The sequence below is a fragment of the Cylas formicarius genome, unplaced genomic scaffold (genome assembly GCF_029955315.1).
Source record: "Cylas formicarius isolate icCylForm1 unplaced genomic scaffold, icCylForm1.1 PGA_scaffold_12__32_contigs__length_19106922, whole genome shotgun sequence".
Lineage (NCBI taxonomy): Eukaryota > Metazoa > Arthropoda > Insecta > Coleoptera > Brentidae > Cylas > Cylas formicarius.
The window spans coordinates 17,236,188-17,258,453 of NW_026844225.1; the positions used below are offsets into that span (position 1 = coordinate 17,236,188).

The 22,266-nt window shown below is 36.8% G+C and overlaps 4 protein-coding genes across 13 annotated transcripts; 2 read left to right on the plus strand and 2 right to left on the minus strand.

The window, feature by feature from the left end:
- The first annotated feature begins 79 nt into the window (after positions 1–79).
- LOC132695887 (endoplasmic reticulum aminopeptidase 1-like) lies at positions 80–8,380 on the plus strand. 8 transcript variants are annotated; one of them, XM_060660458.1, is made up of 16 exons: positions 81–663; positions 1,195–1,297; positions 1,373–1,543; positions 2,130–2,318; positions 2,377–2,662; positions 4,777–4,957; positions 5,027–5,252; positions 5,313–5,467; positions 5,522–5,770; positions 6,075–6,233; positions 6,290–6,524; positions 6,579–6,762; positions 6,843–7,064; positions 7,117–7,389; positions 7,441–7,663; positions 7,727–8,380. In XM_060660458.1, exons 1-16 carry the CDS (start codon positions 643–645, stop codon positions 7,868–7,870), a joined length of 3,021 nt encoding a protein of 1,006 aa, XP_060516441.1. In that variant the 5' UTR covers positions 81–642; the 3' UTR covers positions 7,871–8,380. The 8 variants fall into 8 exon arrangements, with proteins under 8 accessions (XP_060516438.1, XP_060516441.1, XP_060516439.1 ...); XM_060660456.1 differs by lacking the exon at positions 1,195–1,297 and having other exon boundaries at positions 81–479; positions 536–663; positions 1,298–1,543; XM_060660457.1 differs by lacking the exon at positions 1,195–1,297 and having other exon boundaries at positions 81–402; positions 519–663; positions 1,298–1,543.
- Positions 8,381–8,523: 143 nt separating this feature from the next.
- LOC132695723 (F-box/LRR-repeat protein 7-like) lies at positions 8,524–17,143 on the plus strand. 3 transcript variants are annotated; one of them, XM_060660166.1, is made up of 5 exons: positions 8,524–9,006; positions 14,880–15,148; positions 15,274–16,054; positions 16,213–16,392; positions 16,527–17,143. In XM_060660166.1, the coding sequence occupies exons 2-5, from the start codon at positions 14,897–14,899 to the stop codon at positions 17,060–17,062; spliced, it is 1,749 nt and encodes a 582-aa protein (XP_060516149.1). In that variant the 5' UTR covers positions 8,524–9,006; positions 14,880–14,896; the 3' UTR covers positions 17,063–17,143. The 3 variants fall into 3 exon arrangements, with proteins under 3 accessions (XP_060516149.1, XP_060516150.1, XP_060516151.1); XM_060660167.1 differs by having other exon boundaries at positions 8,524–9,000; XM_060660168.1 differs by lacking the exon at positions 8,524–9,006 and adding an exon at positions 9,016–9,213.
- Positions 10,043–11,643, minus strand: LOC132695551 (uncharacterized). The gene is made up of 3 exons (XM_060659862.1): positions 11,021–11,643; positions 10,712–10,966; positions 10,043–10,658 (listed from the first exon to the last, which is right to left on the minus strand). Exons 1-3 carry the CDS (start codon positions 11,272–11,274, stop codon positions 10,301–10,303), a joined length of 867 nt encoding a protein of 288 aa, XP_060515845.1. The 5' UTR covers positions 11,275–11,643; the 3' UTR covers positions 10,043–10,300.
- Positions 17,144–17,595: 452 nt separating the features above from the next.
- Positions 17,596–22,227, minus strand: LOC132695557 (membrane-associated guanylate kinase, WW and PDZ domain-containing protein 1). Its single transcript, XM_060659871.1, has 4 exons — positions 21,542–22,227; positions 19,247–20,843; positions 18,787–19,186; positions 17,596–18,727 (listed from the first exon to the last, which is right to left on the minus strand). The coding sequence occupies exons 1-4, from the start codon at positions 21,751–21,753 to the stop codon at positions 18,552–18,554; spliced, it is 2,385 nt and encodes a 794-aa protein (XP_060515854.1). The 5' UTR covers positions 21,754–22,227; the 3' UTR covers positions 17,596–18,551.
- Positions 22,228–22,266: the final 39 nt, after the last annotated feature.

A 22,266-nucleotide genomic window follows, 5' to 3' on the forward strand; every position in this document is an offset into this window, starting at 1 on the left:
TGTATTTGTTGAAGCGAGCCGACGATTTTTTTAAGGTCAATTTTCATCGCGGTGGTGGTTTTGCGCAAGCGTCTGCGTATACCGGATCGATAATAACAAGATCACGTGGCAAATGTAATACGCGAACATTGGCCAAAGGGAATGGGGGGAAAGCGCCGGCATAGACGGGCGCGAACTAGGGTTACATTCGCTCCTACCCTTGTAAAATAGAAAATCAATACTAATTTCGTCACGTTCAACCCCTACTATTTGGCGGAGATCGTCATCCAGCGGTTAAACTCTGTTAAGATTAATCGAAAACACTTCAATTCGAAGACCTACCTGGCTGCGAAAATAGCGGACTATATCGTTCGAGATAGTGTCAAAGTGTTGAAAGTGACATAAGAAATCCATTTTCAACAGGTAGAGCTCCAGCATGCCTTGTTCCGCCGTTATTTTTATACCGTATTTGGGCTAGTAGTATTTAAACGTAGGCGAATGTAATGTATTATTGAAACAATTGTTATTATCCTGACTAGTAATAGTTGCTGAGTAGGCTGTATATTACGATTATGACTGGTTAAGCCAATATGCAATCGAACACCGGGCCGTCGAAGGACGTCATCCGTCTCGAGCCGCTTGGAAAATTTAAACAAACCCAAAATGGCAATATCAGACCGCAAGGTGGGTATAGCGTTTTCTTTTCCTTTCCGTGAGACTCTGCCTCTTTTCAACGACAGTTATATAGCCTTTCGCATGCACTTCTCCCGTCTATAGGTACATAGATTTCGATTAGATAAGCACGTGATGAAAGTAACATGCCCTCCTCCCCGCCACGCCCCCGCCCTGCCGCGGGGATAATTTCGCGCGTGAAACTTGGGGGTGCACGCATTGCGCACACCCCAGCGAAAGAGCGCAGGACGATCGCAGGAGAGGTGAAAAAAGATACACAGTTACACGGTCGTCGTCGTCGTATCTCTAGTCCACCGAACCTCTCAAATTAGCAATCAAAATTAAATAATCACGTATAGTACAACTGAAAATATCAAATAGTGCCGCCGACCAAGGAAATTCAATCAGATTTAGCATGTAGTATACCTAATTAACGAAATAGGGAATATAGTTTCGGTCCTCCCATCTGCATATCCGGTTAAACCAAGTGCGTCCAAAATCGTTTCTAGTGTGGAGGGCCTAAACCGCGAACATCTAGTTAAGGTTTCAGTTGTTACCGGAGACCACAACATTGAGGCAGTTGTCTGGCGGCGAGACCACAGAGTGATGAGCGATCAGGATGTTGATGATGTTGCGTTTCTTACAGGTACCATTATTCATGCTCAAATCACTCACTCCATTTGTCAATCATCGCCACTCATTCATAATCCCTGTGACACAGGCGGTGTTGTAGGAACCGAAAGTCCTACCGGTCAACCGCAGAAGAAGAGCCTCTACGAGAATAATGGAGTCGCAGCCTGCAGTCACAACAGAGCGCTTTGCATCGCTACCATCGTATTTGCTCTCCTGTTTACTATCGCTATCGTTATCGCATTCACTGGCCCACAGAGCGGTAAGTTTAACTTGATCATTTCCATCATACTCCACGGATAATCGAGATTTTACTGCACCGGCTGAAAGCTTTATTTTTTTAATGTAAAATATGTTGGAAATTTGCAATTGAATAATAATAATAATAATAAAATTCCGCCAAGTTATCGATTTGCAATCCAACCGCAATTTCTCCCCGCAGTTCAGCGGCGTACGTATTTATTGTAAATGTTTATCTACCTCTTAACGTAGCATGCATCAAGCATATTACGCGTTTAATTGGCAGACCACAAATACAACCAATCGTTAATTAAACATCGTGTTTCAAAAATTTTCATGTATTGTGTGATTTAATTGATTAATCCAAATCCAAATATCCAACTTTGTATAGTTCTATGTTACTTGCAGCATTCCGTTCGATGCGGATTACCTTGGCAACTGCAGTTGCTTAATATTCCCGAGCCTTTTGTGCTCCGGATTTACCTTCAAAATCCGTTTGATAGGAAACATTCAATTACTGGTCCGGAGTTTAATTAAAAGTTAATCACGCTTTAACGACCCCTCTGTAAATTAATCGGGGGAGACATTTACATTTCTCCGGTTTTCAGATTGTACGTGTGCTGGCGAGAAACCTCCAAATTTCGTGGACGAAGAAACCAACTTGACGAGAACTTTTATACCACGCGCTGCGAACGGTGAAATCTTTCCTTGGAATAACATCCGTCTTCCGACCACTTTGAAACCATCTAGATATAATTTAACTATCCATCCGAATCTTACCACGTTAGAAGTTAGGGGTGGGTGGGACCGAAGTCATCTATGCAACATTTATGTTAACGTTGTTTGTTATTTCAGGACAAGTTTCGATCGAATTTCATGCCGATAAAGATACGAATTTCATCGTTTTGCACAGCAACAATTTAACAATTATGGACAAAATGATACAGGATAGGAAAGGGCACAATTTGACTATAGTCAAAGTATTGGAATATTCAGGGGCGCGTCAATTGTATATAGAAATCCGCGAAAAGTTCAAAAAGAAACACAATTATACTTTAAGGATACGATTTAATACGAAGTTAAACAAGAATCCCGAGGGATTTTATTTGTCGAGTTATATTAACACGGACGGGGAGAAAAGGTGAGTTTTTTAAAACCGCGTAGCCCCTCCCTTACCTACGCACGGGAGATTAATTTCTTCTGTGGGCGCTCGGAACAGAATTTATCGTATCGATTCGGACACATTTTCTAACAGGAGGCCATACGCGCGGAAAGTTAACCGAACGTAAACGTGTGAGGGAACGGAATTTCTCGATAACGATCGCCTAAAGGCGCAGATAACCTGCATCTTTTGTTAAATATATTTTTCGAAGACTGGACGAAAGGGTAGAAGTTAATTTAATTGCGGTTCTGAAAGTTAAAATCGAAAAACAATCAATCAAGGGGGAGTTAATTAAGCTAGGTAAAAATGTTTCGGGACCGCGAATATACCGGATGTCCAGGAAAAAGTCTCTTGGATTTGGAACAATTAAGTTTATTGCAAATTTATGTGTTTAATCTAGTCTAATTTATTGTTCTTCGCAATAATTCTATAAATATTGCTTAAATTAAAAATACAATCTTAATAGTTAACTTTTTCCACAAAAATAGTTTCTTTTATTAAGCAACTGTTAATTAATTATTTTCGATTAAGTTAAAGCTAAAGCTAAAAATAAAAATATTTTGAAAGTTTTTATCGTAAAAATTACGGCATTGTTATTCTAGCGTGCTCCTGCGGCTTGAACTTTCGTAAAATCGATGTAATTTAACTGTGGTTATAAAATGTCGTTCACATCTCGTCGAACTTCGAAGTTACTGCAAACTTTGGTAAATATTAAAATTTTTTACTTTTAATTGCGATTGAAAATTATATTTTTTCAAATATCTCGCGCACCCTGTATTATAGGCGATTTTAGTTTTCGTCTCTCTCTCGGCATAGTTTACGATACTGTTCAAATCAAAGTACCCCATCTTTAACAGTTTTTCATTTATCGCCAATAATTTACTCACAAAAACGGGAATTTCTAGGATCTTTTAGATGTTTTGCCCATAAACGACACACTCTGTATATAATTCAAGCAATATTCATAACAGAGGTTATAGCCCTGGATCTGCCACATTTCCTGGTATATGAATTTTTCCAACAGAGTAAATGGTTTTCGAATAAATATTTGTTTTCTGAAACTATGCAGTACATCGTAATGGTGATTTTCATTTGGATTTTTTCAAATATGTCGAACAACGTATGTAACAGGCGAAAACCGTAAAAACCGTAGCTCTCAATGTGGTCTATAACACTCTTTCAACTAATTAGCAATATTTTTTTATGAATTTTGATTTACGGGTAATAATTAACTTTGGAAAAGGACAATTTACATTATCATTTAGATATTTTTTGTCCATAATTGAAACACCCTCTCTACATTCGAAAAAATGCTTGAAATAAAAGTTACAGTACTGAATCTTCTGCGTCTGTTGGTTAAAGAATTTTGCTGTTCGGGTTAATAGTTTTGGAGTAAATACTATTTTTCTAAAAACCAAAATAACTCAAAAGAAAATTTAAAAATACTTTGCGGTATTTGATTAAATGTGAGTCCGGACTTCTACTTCTCTATCAAACCTGAATTCGGTAGCTGCAAATTTAGGGTAACTATTACGTTTTTTAATATTGCACGGTATATCTCGAACCTTAAATACTTAGCTGTCTACACGAGCTATATTTTGGTGCAAAACAAATTGACTTCTATTGAACTGTGGTGGCTTTTACTTGATGAAAATCCATTTATCAAAATAAATAAGAACTGAAAGTTCAGATTTTCACGAAATTACATATTATGACATGACAATTGTTTCGACAACACCGTGTCTTTATCAAATGTCAATTTTCGAAAATGTTTTTCTGAAAATTCCAAAAACAAGAGGGTCTGAGTCGTACTTACGATGAACACAATTGAATTGAATTAAAATGACAGCTGTTTCGGCAAAACCGTGCCTTTACCAACAGCTGTCATAAATCATTAAAAACTGTGAAAATCTGATCATTTTTTGTTCTAATTTAATTGTGTTAAATTGATTTTGATCAAGTAAAAGCCACCTCAGTCCAATACTTATGATAAAGCTGGCAGTATGGTTTCCTAATTCAATGATTACAATTATAAATATAGAAATCAAAGAAGTATAGTGACAGTTTAATTTAAAGTTTATCTCTCGTTGCAGATATTTGGCAACCACCCATTTCGAACCGATATTCGCCCGTTCTGCGTTCCCTTGTTTCGACGAACCCCATTTTAAAGCGAAATTTCGATTGACTATATTCAGAGATCGATTTCACATAGCATTGTTCAATACGCCGGTGGTAAATACCGACGATTTGGGATTTTATATGGGCACCGGGCTTGTAAGTTCATTTCGAGAGTGTTGATTTTCTTTTATTCGTTATTGTTCTAATTATTATTATACCTTTTAGTTAAGGGATGATTTTCAAGAGACCGTTGAGATGAGTACGTATTTAGTCGCGTTCGTTGTATGCGATTACGATAACGTACGAAATCTTACTGAGCGGGGTATTTCGGTATCTGTATACACACCTCCGCCTTATAAAGAACAGGCACATTTCGCTCTCAATACAGCTACGCACATTTTAAACTTTTTCGAAGACTTTTTTGGAATGCCGTTTCCGCTACCCAAGCTAGGTAAGTCTTAAAATTTGTCACCACGTAAGGGTAGGTATCGTTTTTATTCAATTCTTTTAGATTTAGTGGCGATACCAGATCTGTCCACCGGGGCGATGGAGAATTGGGGTTTAGTCACGTACCGTGAAACTGCCATTTTATACGACCCAGAAGAAACGTCCATAAATGCCCACCAATGGATCACAACGGTTATAGCTCACGAGTTAGCACACCAAGTAATTCTGACGGATTCAAATCCTTTAATTTTATTCAGTAATAATTGTTGTTAGTGGTTCGGGAACTTAGTCACTATGAAATGGTGGAACGATCTATGGTTGAACGAGGGTTTCGCCAGTTACCTCGAATATTTGGGGGTAGATAGTTATTTTCCCGAATGGAAGATGATGGATCAATTTATAATCGACAAAACGCAACCCGCCCTTGCCTTAGATGCACTATCCAGTAGTCATCCCGTTAACGTCCCTGTTGACGATCCCGACAAAATTGAGGCTATTTTTGATACTATTTCTTATAGCAAGGTAAAGTCCAAGCTAGGTATTCCAACAAACACGCGCAAGCGTTCGGCATAAAAAAAATATATAAACGTATAGGTCCGGAAATACTCGCTTTTCCAGATACAGGGTAAATGTTTTTTACAATATTTTAGGATATTTTTGTACTATACTATTTGTTAACCCTACCTCTCAGGGTTGTACTATACTTCACAATTTTAATCTAGTTACAGCAAAATTGCCCTTTTATCATTATCAATGACGTTGCCAAATTTCAACATTTTTTTTATGATGAATGAGCAATTCGTCATATACGTGGGTCTATTTCTAGGGTGCTGCCATTATACATATGCTCAGTAACTTTTTACAACAGGAAACTTTACAAAACGGCCTTAATGACTATCTTCAAACATTTAAATATACAAATGCCGATACAAAAGACTTGTGGAACGTTTTTACCAGGAACACCAACCAAACTCTCGACGTCAAGGTATTTGCCAACTAGATTATTTTATAAATTTACTTTCTATTTGAAATTGTTGCTAGACTGTAATGGACACATGGACAAATCAAATGGGCTTCCCACTAATCACGTTAAATCGAATTGGGAACGAAATAGTGGCGACTCAGGAAAGATTTTTATTAACAGTGGAAAATATGAATAGCAGCATAAGATCGGCACCAAAATCAAAGTACGATTACAAATGGCACGTTCCACTCACATACACCAGCAGCAACGATACGGAAACCGTAATCACAGTTTGGATGAACATGACGGAAGGTGATTAATTCGCTAAACGAATTTGTATTTCCATTGAAGTTTTGATATTTTCAGCTCGATTCGAAATTGATCCCGATATAAAATGGATAAAAGCAAACGTCAACCAATCCGGATTTTATAGAGTTATGTATGAAGAAGATATGTGGCATTCATTAATTTCTCTTTTGAAAACAAATCACCATACATTCAACGCTGCCGATAGGGCCAACTTAATCGACGACGCGTTTACATTATGCCGGTATGAAAGCTTAAAATCATTCGTATATACATTTATAGCAAACATTTGAAAATATTATTTTGTTTATTTTATTACCGTAGAGCTGGCCTCCTCAACGCGAGTATCCCGCTGGAGCTATCGATGTACTTGGTTAAAGAAAGGGACTACGTGCCTTGGGCCACCGCGATTGATCACCTTCAAAATTGGGCGACAAGACTTTCCGAATCTCTGGCTTATAAATTATTTTTAAAATATATGAGACATTTGTTGAAACCCATAGCCACGTATTTGGGTTGGAAAAACAGCGGGTCGCATTTGAACAAGTGAGTATATTCTCGCGCTAAACGTTTCTCTATGAAATGGTTCGCGTTTTAGACTGATTCGAGAAGACGTTTTGTCTGCCGCAACGCTATGCGAGTTGAACGAAACAATAACTCAGGCTAAGGTTATGTTTCAAAAGTGGATGTCGCATAACAAGTCGATCGATTCTAATCTGAAAGAAGTGGTGTACTCCGCCGGTATTAAATATGGCGGGATGGCAGAATGGCAGCACTGTTGGAACGTTTACAACAGTACCACTTCGCCGAGCGAACGTACGTTGTTGCTTAAAGCACTAGGGGTCGCTTCTGATCCTTGGCTTCTTCAAAGGTAGATCGTGAGTATTTTTGGAACGTTGTAACAGAAAAATCGTCTATTTAGGTACCTGATGGAAACATTGGACAAAAATACAATTAAACCGCAGGACGTTAAGGTCGTATTGGCGGTAGTCGCCGCGAATCCCGAAGGAAGGTTATTAGCCTGGAGACATTTGAAGGCGTATTGGCCGACGATGCATTCTATATTCGGGAACGCTACGTTCATGATGGGTAGTCTCATATCGGCTGTCACTGCACATTTGTCCACCCCCTACGATTATTACGAGGTACGCGAAAACTAAAATTCAAACGTCCCCCAAAATTGTTTAGTATTAATTAACAATTCATAGGTCTCCACTTATTTTAACGGAATGAACGTAGGAGCTGCGTCCAGGGCACTGGAACAAAGTTTGGAGATAATAAAATTAAACATCCATTGGGTGCAGCAAAATGAAGAAGATATTTTTACTTGGTTACGTAAATCAATAAAGTAAATGTTTCGCTTATAGACTAGAAAAATTATGTGATGTATTTATTTATCATATGCTTAGTTGTGATTTTATATTGATTGATATTTTTCTATTTTTATAAATGTACATACGAATAATGATGGCGTGCTATTTAGTAGAGGTCCTGGTGTCGATGTTAGCGTTAAAAAATTAAATGGTTTTGGTCTCGTTCCGTCGCACGGAATTGCCCAAAATATCTCAATTAAATATGAACTGAAATATTATTTTTGTACTAGATCTTTCGATGATATGCCTTTACATGTACAATTCTATTTGTAAAATATTTATCTTTACAAAGTTATTAGAAAAATTTCAGGTATAATTCCCCCCATTCCTCCGTGTAATGCACTTAATTATTAATAATAATCTGTTATTCCATATTTTACCGATATCAATAGTAACATTTTCTAGTTCCTATGTAATTAGCTGAAAGAACCATTTTAAGAGTAACATTGTTTTCCATGTAAGAGGACTTTTTTGACGCAACAATAATAAACACACTAAAATTAATAAATACAAATAAATTATTTTTGTACTCTTCCTGTTTACTCTCGCCCCGACTCTCTTTCTTCCCGTTTCTCTCCCGAAAACTCCTGGTATAAAAATTTCGTATTTAATCAATCCGTGTGGTTACCGGATTAAGAATAGTACCGCGGGTTCTCCCACCTGTCGTAAGAGGCGACTAAAGGGAGGTCATAGTAAAAATGGCATAAAAATTGGCATCAACCCCACCATGTTGCGATCATCGGTTTGTTGGGTAAAGTTTGTAACGAAAATTAAGAATAAAGACATCACTTCCACGTACTTAAAAATTTTTGATGTGGCCCGAACCTTCGAATTAGAAATCGTGACTCGAATATTATCTTCAGCGCCTAAGTCCGTGCCTGTAAATTCTTGCCCGTTACCGAGTACTGCACCGTTCAACTCTTCAAAACCGTACCAACAGATATGCGAGGCAAAGAGATATTTTAGAACTTCTGGTTCTAGGATTTGGTGTTGTAGTTGTGTGTGCGGGCTTTTTTATGTAGTTTTAGTGTCGAATTGGAGGATTACGTTTGCCGAGGACGATGTCGAAGGTGCCCAGCGAGTTGTTAAATCCATTAAGCAAATGTTAGGTTAGGGTATGTCAAAGTGTCGATGAACTTTTACATTTACCAGTTTACCCTACTTATGGAATTCTTTATTGTAATTAAAACGCGATACACCCAAACGAATTTTAATAATAGTTTTGGGGTATTGACGTGCCCCTAAAAAACGCAACCGAAAAAACTACTCCGCCATAGGATATAGTTCGATGGAATTCGCCAAGCCTCTTCACATCGTCGTATGTAAGTTCATGTTCTACTAGTCGGGGGGCATGTCTCGTACGTTGACTTAATCGATTTTGGAAATTCCGAATCGGATTTTCATGCTTTGAGATTTGTGTTGTCGAAATTCGAGTAGAGACAGCGACGGGAGCGTAGGCGATCAACCCAATCGAAGATTAACATTCATTTTTCACCTTAGTATGATTCCATAAGGTTTCCTTTTCAGCGTTTTTTTTCAAGGGCATTTGGGCGATTTGAAATTTGAAGTCAATTTTATTCGGTATTCGATTCGACAAATTGTATGCGAAATTTTAGGGTAGGTCATTTATGCGTTCCTTAATAGCAATCTTAATTTGCATTTTTTTTCTGGATGTAGTTCGAATATAACCGTTGTAAATACGTTCAAGTGAATGTCGAAATCTTGTATTTGGTACGTAAGTAACACATTGCGTTTTCTATTCAATGTAACATTTAAAAGTAAAGTGTATTTCATTGAAGGCTGCACAACATTCAATTACACTATACATCATTTTATATTATAATTTAAATTCATTAAACATATTATTTTCAAATTTTTAACAATATCCAATGACAGTACTGGAAAAAATGTTTTATAAAATAGCCATATTGACCTGAAGTATTACAATCAAATACGTCATCGTTGTGTATAATATGGAGGACACTAACAAGGGGCTGATTTTGAAGAAGCCAGCTCCGGAAAGCTCAGGCGATGAAGTTTTAATAAATAAGGTTAAATTATTTAAACCATTTCGTAAAGCGCCTTGCTCCATATCTTCTTGGATAAAGTAGCACGTCTGCAGAAGCGCTCGACATTTTCCTTTAGCCATTTCACAATAATATGTTAATCCGTAAATGTTGATCTAAAAAAAGTAATTATTTTCAATGCGGGAATGAGAGATTTCGGTCATAAAATACGCCGCCGGTTTATAACCAACTAAAATAACACGTGCTAAAATTATGGAGTTAAAAGAACAAACGACAAGTACGGAGCTCGAGAACAGTCTTGAGTGTGGTCCATATCACATCCTCCATTAGCCGACGTGCATTGGTGCAATTGTGTCGTGACAAGTGTTTTGATCGAAGGTATTTATTTTATACTTACTATAAAAAATATCACGTAAGTTACGCTGCTACCCAACACATAGAACGCATTCAATTTTGTTACGATGGCGAAACTGATGGAGTGTATAAGAAAACATATAGCTGACGCGTACAAAATGAAAAGCTGCAGCCCGAAAACTATGTTCACGTTCTTGACAATTTTCGAAAGTATTTCGCAAATCTCCATCACGTATTTCAATTCGCTTAAACTGTGACGAACCACAATTATTCTTCTGGAAAAATGGTACCGCAAGTATCGGTTTAGCTGATCGTATTTTACACTCACGAAGAGCAAAATGTGGCAGAAGAATACAGAAACCGTCGTCATATAGTATTGAGCCACCCTGGAATTTTTTTTTCAAAAGTATTTCGATCTTACTAAATGAATTATACATACCGAAAAAATAAGTACGACGATATTAAGGCATATTTTTTATACGCGATCCAGAGATAATTGTGGGCACCGTGAATGATCACGAACATCAAGTTTATTAGTAAATATTTTAACCACAAAGGTGCTTTGCTTTTGTTTTTCTTGTGCTCCATGTATTTGTTGGTCAATTTTTCAACCGTTTTTAAGTAGTCAAATAGCTGTTTCCAACTCTTTACTTTAAATGCCGAGTTCCATAAGCAGGAGGAAACAAACACCCAGCTGAAAATTTAGTTTATCAATATTTTAAAATTGCGTATCTGGTGCCAATTTTACCTCAGTATTGAGTACCAAATGTCCATAACTGCGACGGATGTCGGGAACGTCTTCAAAATCGGCAATCTCGCACGAAAAGATTCGGCGGTTATCACAAAAGTAATTACGGCTAGAAACGGACTTAAGATTTTAAGATACATTAATTTATCGATATTTAACGGAGCGAAAAGCATGATCCTGCCTTGCTTCGACAAAATAAGGAAAACTTCGTATTCTTGAGTAACTTTTTCAATTTCTGGAGTATCAGACTTCATTTTTCTATAAAATTGCCTCTGCGAAGTAACGATTTCACTTCACAGTCGCCAGATAAGCAACGGCGATTAGTAAAATAACCGGCTGAACTAATACATCCTGGAGTCGTAATTTCAAATTAATTTGACACTGTATTGTTGCATTGCTTAATTATTTACGACAAATTGATAAGATCGCTACATTAGCAATATTTTTAAATGTCCCCATGTTCACAATACTTCTATAGCTTAAACGAAATTTAATTATACTCGAAGTTAAAAAAAAATAATCCCATAGATTTTGATATGTTGTGGTCCTTCTTATATTTTGCATTTATTTGCATTGGCTAGGCGACCATGCCCAAGGGAAAATATGCTATAACTGAATACAAGAAATCCAGCGGGTGCTCCAGGTGAGCGGATGATTTAAAATTCGAAAATGTTGCCTATATATATATATATATATATATATATATATATATATATATATATATATATATATATATATATATATATATATATATATATATATATATATAGATGTCGGCTATTTAAACTTTGACATTTAAGCGATTTTGACCTGTTATGGTACTGATGAGTAGTTTCATTCTCAGTTTAATAATAATAAATTTTAAATATAATAATTAATATAATAATAAAGCTTAATAATAATACATTTTCATTGAATATTCGTTTGTTGTAAAAATTTCTGACACACTGATTTCATAAAAGATTTTTTACGTACTCATGTTTGAAATCAAAAACATTACTAGATTGGAGTTAAATGTGTACTGGTATTGATCCGGATATTCATCCGTTCGTTGTTTGATTCTAAAGTAGAATCGATTGCCTGACGTTTCGCCACAATTTTGTCTGGCATCTTCAGAGGCTACGCGTCCATGTCACTTGTACATGTCCGCAATTGTCCGGACTACACACAAACATAAAATAAATATACAGGGTGAAGTCTAGCCTAAGGCTGTTCATAACTTAAAGAAACCCAATTATATCCTTACCATACTAAACTTATATAGGGTGGTCCGAATCATAATGGAGAAATTTAAACAGCACATTCAGCAGATAAAAGTAAGGAAAAAAGTTTATCTATACTTGTCTCGAAAAATGTTAAATTTCGGAGATACAGAGTGTTGATATATTTCAAAAAAATCGTTTTTTCCTATTTTTAGAAAATCTATTCTAGATTTTGCTTCCAAACTTAGTAGCTTTTATAATAGTTATAATTAAACTAACAAAATAAATTATTATTAAGTTATTATTGTAATTTCTGAAATTGTTATGTAAATAAAGCGAATTTAAATCGCGGGATTTATCTTAATTTAATTTGCCAAACCCAGAAAACAGTTCGTTTTAGCTAAAAAACTGAAGAAACCGCTTTTGTTTAAAATTGCAGGGCATCCAAATTTGGTAACAACATTCCGATAAACCATTGCCAACTAACCAAAACTAACCAATGCCAGTGGTTAAACAAAAACAAATTTATCTATGCTCCAAAAGAAAGTTAAAAAAAACAATTTTTTCAGTCTCCATAACGAAGCGTTTTTGGACATAAGTTTATATTAACTTTTTTACATATTTTTATCTGCTGAATAAGCTGTTAAAGTTAAAGTTGGATTATAGAAAAATATATAAACGTATTATATAATAAATTTATGTATATACCTCTTAAAACAGTACTACCGGTGCAATTAGGCATAATATTCTACCTGTTTGTCAAATAGATGAGTTTAAACACGTGCTCTGAATTTTTCAATATTTTGGGTTATTTGTGGTCTATATTTCATTTAGGTTTCCGAAACCGTCTTAAAAAGAAAAAAAAAATGAGCCCCTTTTGCAGAGCATCTTGTGAAGGAGACATTTTCGGACACATGTATATTGACCGATGTAACTTTTTTCATACCTAGGAAATTAGCGCAAAATTTTTTGAAACACTCAGCTGATTATTTAAAATTTGAATGAATTCCCCACTTTTATGTAATAACCATTATTAAGGAAATTTGCTAGGAAAGTGAGAACCCGATCGATTTCGATGCGGGTGGCATTTTAGAATCGTTTCCTTCGAATTTCACGAGGCATTAAAAAGCTCGAAACGTTTATTAATTCGTTAAAACGAATATCGTAAGTCACGTAGAGCGGAAACATGCCAAAAGCGTTTCAAACTTTTAATATCTCGTTAGTTTACGCGTTCGATTTTGTAAATGTTACGGCGTCGTAAACTTTCGAAAAACTCGGGAGACAAAACAAAACGTGTTGTTTAAAATCGCCGTGTGCCAATATGTGCCAATGGGATACCGTAGGATGATGGTTCTGGCGGCTGTGAGCGGGGGGGCGGGGGTCCCGCGACCGGTAGACGCCTCTCTCCTCTCGGTAACACTCCAATATGTGAAAGTTGAATTATTGCACCGATAAGCGTGGCATTGTTGTTTTTGGTATTTCGAACCACGCAGCTAGGCTGTTGAGAGCTATGCCTGCCATACCTACCGCATGGTCTTATTGAAGTCGACTTTATGGTCGAAATATCTTAGAAACGGAAGTTTACGACTATATTAAAAGCCGCACTCACACACATATGTACACAAGCGTGATAATCTATTGAATTTCGAAACAATGATTCTCATATTGTTTAACCCTCGGGTTTCGAGAAGGCAATAAGAGTTTGTTACCTTTTCCGCGACGCCTTTTCGCATAGTCACGTTCTTCGTCGTAAACAAAAAGCGTTTACCGTATTTATTAATTTGGTGTACCCGACGTGGGAATATAATGTGATATTATGATAGGTAAAGAAAAAACAGAAAAAAGTAACAAGCAAAAGATTAGGAGTTATTTTTTTCACATTACTAGCGAAACCCTTAAAAAATTTGCATATTTGCCATCAGGTCACCAAAGAGAAGAAAAGAAAAAGAGTACTTCGTACAAAATATTGTTTGAAATGTAAGAGAATGATGAAATTGTGGAAAACTTTGAAGGAAATGCATTTTCGTCACTTAAAATATATTTTAATAGAGAACGAACATTTAAAATGAGGGACGTTAAAGTAAGTGCGTCGAACATGAAATTGAAATAGAAGAAACACTGTAGAGCCTCTTATTATTTCTCAGTACTTTATCCACTATGGTTCATCTAATTACTCTGAACATAATGACTAAAATTTAGAAATGAAGTTGTTAGGTAAATAACAGTTTTTTTTTACAATTTATTTTGAAATTATTCTTACTTCTCTATGTTTTTATTTACTTGATCTTAGAATAATTGATATCTCAATTATCTGCCTATATTTATAATTATAATCAAGTATAATTGTTTGTTATTTATTATTCTCACCTCGTCTTTCAGTGTATGCACGTTAGTGTAATTCTAACATAAGAACGATTCGAGATGTGTAATCTTATTTACCCCGAGAAACGTAATACATTTTTCAAACCAAATTTAAGCGCTTCAAGTTTCTCTCACATCGTGTGTGTATTATCCCATTTTTGGCTTGTCTATTAAATAATTTGTGAAAAGTACCTATGCTTCAATTTCACTTTGAAGTGTAGAATAAAAAGGACTTTAAGAAAACAACAAATGGTTGGAGATCTAAGTTTTGCATAAGATCTAATCCAAATTTCCAGGGGCTATAGAGTAAGATATGAATCAACCACCTACGGGGCTACATGAACGTCTTTCACCAAGACTTACAGCATGCCCTTTGGTCCGACTCGGTCACAATAACTCCAGCACCGACGAAACTAATACTTCTAACGACGATGCAGACAAATATCACTATCAGTACGGTGACTTCAACAATCTCAACGACGAGAGGTACTATCGGAATCCGAGTTCTGTAAGTCGGAGCTATCGCCAGAATCGGCAACCATCTTCCGAAGATTCAGATTATTTGGTAAGTCAATGTCCACTTTATGTGACCTTGATGTTTGCGTGGTTGATAATATTTTCAAGGAAAAAAACTACAATCACAACCCTAGGAGTCTACTAAGGCGTAAATACTAGTTGTAACGTTTTCAGCATAGCTACTACGATCAGCCACGTTCGTATTTGGATTACGACAGGAATTCTATGCACAGTCCATTAGCAAGCGGTAATTTGAACTACAGCAAAGAATCGGTAGAGCTGTCTTCGTTATTCCTAAGCCGGTCTTATTGGGACGATGAGTACGAAAGTAAAGAGGCCGGCAGAGAAACTTCCGATCCGTATTTCCGTATGCAACACAAGGTGTCGGATACGCACTATTTGCTTGATAGCTTTTCACAATTAGGCAAGTCTAGTCCTAGCTTAGATCAGGGCTATGCAACCCTAGTAGCTCCAACCGGCTCTTTGGCTAACAATATTTGGAGCGACGGGAACATATACAAAGGTAAAAGGTATCAATCGAAGAACAACTCCTTTGACAAGCTATCTGACGAGTTGGTCGTGAAGATATTTTCGTTTTTAAACAGCATCGATCTCAGTCTGTGCGCGCAGGTATGCAGGAGATTCGATACGTTAGCATGGACCCCTTCATTGTGGAGGGTTATCAGTTTAGAAGGGGATCATATTAGCGGAGACAAAGCTATAAGGGGAGTGTTGAGACAATTATGCGGCCAAGGGAGGACGGGGGCGTGTCCTAGCGTCGAAAAATTACATGTCGGCAACGGTGCCAAATTGTCAGACAAAAGTCTTATGCTGATCGCGAAGCGATGCCCCGAATTAACCCACCTTCAACTACAAGGCTGCCCTAATATCACTAACAACGCCTTGTTTGAAATCGCCACCAGGTGTACCAATTTGCAGCACCTCGATTTGACTGGTACGACTTCCCCATTGAGCAGATCGAAGTCACAGAGTAGAAAAAACAATTGTTTTTATTAGTTTTTTAATACATAAATTTTTCTACTTTCTGAAGTCGATCAAATAACTACGCTTTGGATATTGAAAATTGCTATAACTTAGTTGTTATTTTGTCAGGTTGCACCAAGATCTCTTGTATTAGTTTGAACACGCTGTCGGATCCGACAAAGAGGATGCAGCTGCAGTACTTGGATCTGACAGATTGCGTTGTTATGCAAGATGGGGGCTTAAGGATCGTAGTGCAAAATTGTCCCCAACTTGCCTACCTTTACCTGCGAAGATGTATACAAATCACTGGTAATTATGAATAAAAAAATATATATATATTTTACGTATTCAGTGATTGCTAGTTTGTAAAGGTGCTACATATTTTTTTACTCTGCACAACAATAGTAAATTATGTGGTTCTATCATACAATTTTTTTTTTCAGATGCAGGCTTAAAATTTGTGCCAAGTTTCTGCTCAGCGTTACGAGAGCTGAGCGTAAGCGATTGTTCGAACGTCACTGATTTCGGTCTGTACGAGTTGGCGAAATTGGGACCGACACTGAGATACTTATCGGTAGCGAAATGCGATCAAGTCAGCGACGCCGGTCTGAAGGTAATAGCTAGAAAATGCTACAAATTGAGATACCTCAACGCAAGAGGTTGCGAGGCTGTGTCAGACGACGCCATAACTGTGTTAGCTCGGTCCTGTACTAGACTCAGGGCTTTAGATATAGGAAAATGTGATGTTAGTGATGCCGGTTTACGCGCGCTGGCCGAATGCTGTCCGAATTTGAAAAAATTAAGTTTGAGAAACTGCGAATTAGTGACTGACAGGGGAGTTCAGTGTATAGCCTATTACTGTCGCGGTTTGCAGCAGCTTAACATCCAAGACTGCCAGATATCCCTGGAAGGGTACAGAGCGGTCAAAAAATACTGCAAAAGGTGCGTTATCGAGCATACGAATCCGGGATTCTTTTGAATTTGTTGTTGTTTGTGCGAAAAATTTGTTATATTTATTTTGTAAATTTGTATATCTCCACTTTCAATAAAATTGCTATATTTTTCGTGTCTATTCGATATTGCGTCAACTGATATTTCGAGAAAGCGATTTAGCCAAACTTGGTCTGCTGGTAGATAAGCGCATTTCGAATATATTGTGTTCTCAACATCCTCCAAATTTTTACCAAAACGGGCATTTTCAATTTTCACTAACCAAAACTATTTATATTTTTGATCTGTGATGTACATTTGCTCTAAAAACAACAGCCAAAACTACGTGATTAATATTTGCTAATACAAAAGCAAGGATAAAAAAAGGTCACTTTTGGCACCCATGTCAATTAAGAAAATATCTTCGAAGTATGTTTACCTATATGCCCACCAAGTTTGGCTGTATATACTATATAACCAAAAAATGGTAGGACTGAAAATGGGGAACCTTTAGAACCAACAAGATTTGCCACTTCCGATAAAAAGTTTCTTTGAACAGGTAAAAATAATATTTTCTAGAAATAACGAATACAATTTATTTATAAAATGGGGGAAAACGTTTTATGTACAAATAATTACAATAATCAGTCTAACGTGTAAATTTACAAAAAGCTGGCCGGAATGCAATAATATTAATTTTGATTCAACCACATCTATAATAAACTATTAAGTTAAAAATGTCGAAGTTACTTCATAAGCTTTAACAATAACACTAGATTACACGAAAATTGCATTTTTTTTGTAAGGCAAGTAAGGGGACACGCTTACGATCAAACAAAAGTAATATTGTTAACCTTGCTAGGTCTTCATAATTCTTTATTTAATATTTATTGCAAATCAATGCACGGCGGTAACATAAATAATAATTTTTGCCATGTAGATGTATTAAAGTATACCATAATTAAATAATATAACTTAGAGCATAAAACTTTTATGCTATTGAGATTACCTAAAAATCAGTCCAAATTATGTAAAGCTTTAAATATTGGAAAAAGCAATAATAAAATAACCAAACATTTAACTACCTAGTATTACGGCTGTATTATATATTTCCAACAATATTCTATACTAAACTGATAAGGCTTTGGAAAATAAATATGGATAAATTTTCTTGAAATTGTTTTTACTGGTGACCTATTCATAAAATATTCGTTTGCCAAAGCCGTTAAATTGGTGTTATAGATTTGACTACGCAATCAATACAAAACTTAACCTAAATATTTATTTACAACTTGCAATGTACAATTCTAGTTCATATAGAATGTAAAAATTGGAACATTAAATTCGATTATTTCCGAAAATACAGGTAAAATTTCAAAAATTAGGCAGTAACACTTATCACAACGAGGCATGTAAATTTGTAAAGACAAACCTACGCCAAATACCTACTTGCTGATATGGTATTCATTAATACACTTGCTATCCATTTGTAAGGTTACAAACTTGCAACAGAATCGTTTAATCAAGACGAATTTTAATCAAAGATCTGAATTCGGCGCTATCGTCAAAGTAACCGTTAATCCTGATTCTTTGATTAAATTCACTATATCTCCGTGAGTTAAATGCATGATGTCTATATGGTTCACGGCCACGATGAAATCTCCTACTCTCAGTCTTCCACATCTCTCCGCTGGACTGTCCTCTATTAAACGTCCTTAAAAAAAAAAACAACGCCATTACGCATTCAATAAAAAATCTAATTCCTCCGTTTACCTATTGTGGACCCGATCTTGTTTACCGATGATATTATCACAAAACCGAAACCCTCATTTTCCGTTCTCTGAACAGTGACGTCATACGTAGGACCAGGATGTGCGGTAGTTATTACCAAAGGTCCCGCGTGTGACGCTGGAATTTGCGAAGGGGAATGCTCCTGAGACCATACCATTCCGTTAAAGTTCAATGGCAGTGTCGGCGGAGGTGGGGGATACAATCTTCTTCGTAATATTAAATTAACCTGTCCCCTAGCTGCAGCTGCATTGATCAGCTGAACTACTTGACGATGAGAGGCCTTCAACACAGAAAACCCTTCCACACTGACAATTTCATCCCCCGATTGCATTCTTCCGTCTAAATCGGCAGCGCCACCGGGAACTATATGACCTACGGCGACCTGCAAATTATAAACGTGACAAGCCGATTGCCTGAATACATTTCTTTGGAGATCCTTCACCTGGGATTTATCCTCGATTCCTCCAACTATACGGAAACCAAAGCCAGTCTCTTGCCGGTTCAGAGTGACCGCGGTTGTTAGGTAATCATTCCGAGGATTTTGACACCACCAATCGTTGGCGAATTTTTTCACGTTGTTCGGGTTGTCGTAGTTATCCCGAGATTCCATTACAGGCTGCTTGGGACTAGCGCAAAAGGCGCAAGCGCAGTCGTATCTGTGTGGGGCGGACATATATAGGCTGAACTTTGGATCTACCGGAAGTGGATATTCGAACAACTGTTTATTTTGGTTATTTTCTGGTATTTCTATGTCAAGATCGTCGTCTTCCTGGTTATCAATTAACGACAAACGAAGTCTTGACCGATCAGCGGTGAATCCGTCGTTAAACAATTCGCTCGAATTGGAATTCACGTCTTTGACGGGAGTTTTCGCTAGATTTCTAGTGTCTACCAGCGGCGTTTTGGGTCTGCTGGGAAGAACTTCCCTGGGCTGTGTGCTATAAATATCGGCAGTCGGTGTTTTACTTCTATAAGCTGTCGCAATATCCTTTGCGTATCTGTTATCAAGTTTCCTCGATTTATTTCGAACATTGGGGGTCTTATTAGGGCAGCCTCTTTGCACACAAATAGTTGCTTCATTGTTGTATGGACAATTTTTTAATACCTGAACTACTTCATCGTGGGACATATTTTGGAGGCATATATCGTTAATTTCTAATAAAATGTCCCCTTCCATTAAGTTCTTGCACCGCTGACGGTCTAAGATTTTTTTAACCCTCTGCCCGCAAGCACTATCTGCGATGGTAAATCCGAATCCCAAGTTACCCTTCACGATGTGTACTCTCACTTCCACCTTGCCTAGCGTTAAATTATTGATTCCTTTAAGTAAATCGTCGATGTCATCGGGAGCATCCATGTTATCCTCATTTCTAGATATATCGTCTCCATCTAGGAAATTGTAATTCGTGTCTAACAATCTTTTATCGGTTGAAACTGGCTGCAAATGACCATCGACGGCTATGGTCGTGACCACTTCAGTATTTGGATCATTCGGGTCAAACGGAAGTGGATATCCTCTACACACTTCCAAGGATACCGTGGAACCTACACTTATCGATTGAAATAATCGTACGATTTGATTGTGGGTGTATCCAAGAACACACGTGTCATTGACGTATACTATAACATCGCCAGTTTGTAGCTGCCCATCTAACCATGCGGGTCCCTTGGGAACCACAGACTTTATTTGCAAAAACTCATCTACAGTATCGTCACCGCCCACAATCGTAAATCCTAGGCCTCTAGAGGACTTTACTAAGGACGTTCTAAAACGCTGGCCACATAACTCCGAAGGATCTTTGGTGAATGATGTACCACTCACTCTCGTTGATACTTGAGATGCAGCCCGTTTTGCCTGTATTACCGGGTTTTCATATTGCGTTCGTCGGTTAACATGATCTATGAAATATGTACCATAGTGGGGATCGCTAATTTTTTCCCACCCATAAGGCAATTCGTCGTCCATGCAGTCTTCGAGGGTTTTCTTTTGAAATTTTGATAACCGCGGGTCTAACCAATGCGATGTTCCAGTCGAATGGCTGTTAAATGTAAATAAAAATTCATTTTATAGACCTGCACGCGTAAAAAATTTGCTTGGGTAAACTTTGGCAAGTGTTAAACAGATGTTCATCAAGCAGGTCACATACTTAATGGAAGTAAAATCTCTTTTTCTTTTTATTACATTTATATGCCACAAGTAGAAAAAAAAAACAAAATTCAAAACTTATCGGATACCTACAACTATAGCATAAACAGCTGACATACCTAATTACTAAATCATTGAAACGGTAGCCTAACCAGTTTAAAATTAGAATAAATGTTTACATAAAATTTTTTCAACCACATCAGCTGCATAAAGTGTGGGAAAATTTAAAGAGAAATTTTTATGCCGAGTGTAATGGGACTAGATTATATTTTTAAATGAATTTAAACTGTGTCATCCGTTATTTTCGGTAAAAATAATGCACGATTAATTATGTTTATTTTATTTGTACTAATTGTCAAATAAATTTTTAGTTTTCAGTTCATTTAAGGGTTTATGAGGAATGACTATGTTTAAATTGATAGGTTAGGTCCTTATGCGAGTTTGAAATATTTCATTCATATGTTTTTAATGATTTGATTTTTCGTATAGCCCTTTTAGAAATTCAAATCCTTGCGAATCTCCCCGTGCCCCAATAGCATCCTCCGGTTTAAAAAATGTCAACTGAATATATACAAATATTAATAGACTTACTCGATAAAATATACTTCTCCGCTTTCTGTAAATGCTTTTTCCCATTTTGGAGGTAGTGGTCCTAAGGAGTCGTTATCATGACTTTCGTTGGCATGATTGAAGCTGTCTTTTTCCTCTTCATAATAGTTGCTGTTGTCTTGGTGCCCACCAGTGTCTTCTGTTTCTACTCTTAGGGGTTGTGATAAAGAATTGGTTTCACTTGTATGACTCATAGTTCCGTGATTCTTTTCATTACGTGCGAGACAGATGAAAGTTGTCGTTTTCAAGTCCAAAGTTGTGCACTTCTTTATAATTTACAAAAGAAAATGAACCAAAGATACATTAATGCAAACTGTGTTCAAAGAATTTTTCGCACTAAACGACGCCTACATTCAAAACATTTTCACTAGTGTGTTAACATAATATTTACAAAAAAACGTTTTTTTAATCATCCAACACTTTCTTCCGAGTTTTCTGTATTATTGCGAGTTCTGTCCGTTCGACAATAAAACCTAAGCACAGTTGCGAATGCATTCAGGATTTTCTAAATTTCCTATGTACCATAGACTATTCTTGAAAACCACGTTCCACAGTTACCCCGCACTGGTTATAGACCAAATGGAAGAAGAAATGCTTAGAATCGCTTGAAGGAATGTAATGAAAAAGAAGAAGCATTTGTAAATTCTTCGTGTTGTTTGCCGATTGAGTTATTTTTATGTACCTATAAATCATATGCAACTAATTAT

Coding starts and splice junctions, on each gene's coding strand:
- LOC132695723 (XM_060660166.1), top strand. CDS start 14,897: ATGAATCAACCACCTACGGGGCTACATGAACGTCTTTCACCAAGACTT. Junction 15,149..15,273: donor CCGAAGATTCAGATTATTTG/GTAAGTCAATGT, acceptor TAACGTTTTCAG/CATAGCTACTACGATCAGCC. Junction 16,393..16,526: donor AAGATGTATACAAATCACTG/GTAATTATGAAT, acceptor TTTTTTTTTCAG/ATGCAGGCTTAAAATTTGTG.
- LOC132695557 (XM_060659871.1), bottom strand. CDS start 21,753: ATGAGTCATACAAGTGAAACCAATTCTTTATCACAACCCCTAAGAGTA. Junction 20,844..21,541: donor GGAGAAGTATATTTTATCGA/GTAAGTCTATTA, acceptor TACATTTAACAG/CCATTCGACTGGAACATCGC. Junction 19,187..19,246: donor GAATCGAGGATAAATCCCAG/GTGAAGGATCTC, acceptor TATAATTTGCAG/GTCGCCGTAGGTCATATAGT.
- LOC132695887 (XM_060660455.1), top strand. CDS start 643: ATGGCAATATCAGACCGCAAG. Junction 4,958..5,026: donor TTTATATGGGCACCGGGCTT/GTAAGTTCATTT, acceptor TATACCTTTTAG/TTAAGGGATGATTTTCAAGA. Junction 6,763..6,842: donor GACGCGTTTACATTATGCCG/GTATGAAAGCTT, acceptor TTATTACCGTAG/AGCTGGCCTCCTCAACGCGA.
- LOC132695551 (XM_060659862.1), bottom strand. CDS start 11,274: ATGAAGTCTGATACTCCAGAAATTGAAAAAGTTACTCAAGAATACGAA. Junction 10,967..11,020: donor ATTTGGTACTCAATACTGAG/GTAAAATTGGCA, acceptor CTAAATTTTCAG/CTGGGTGTTTGTTTCCTCCT. Junction 10,659..10,711: donor TCGTCGTACTTATTTTTTCG/GTATGTATAATT, acceptor AAAAAATTCCAG/GGTGGCTCAATACTATATGA.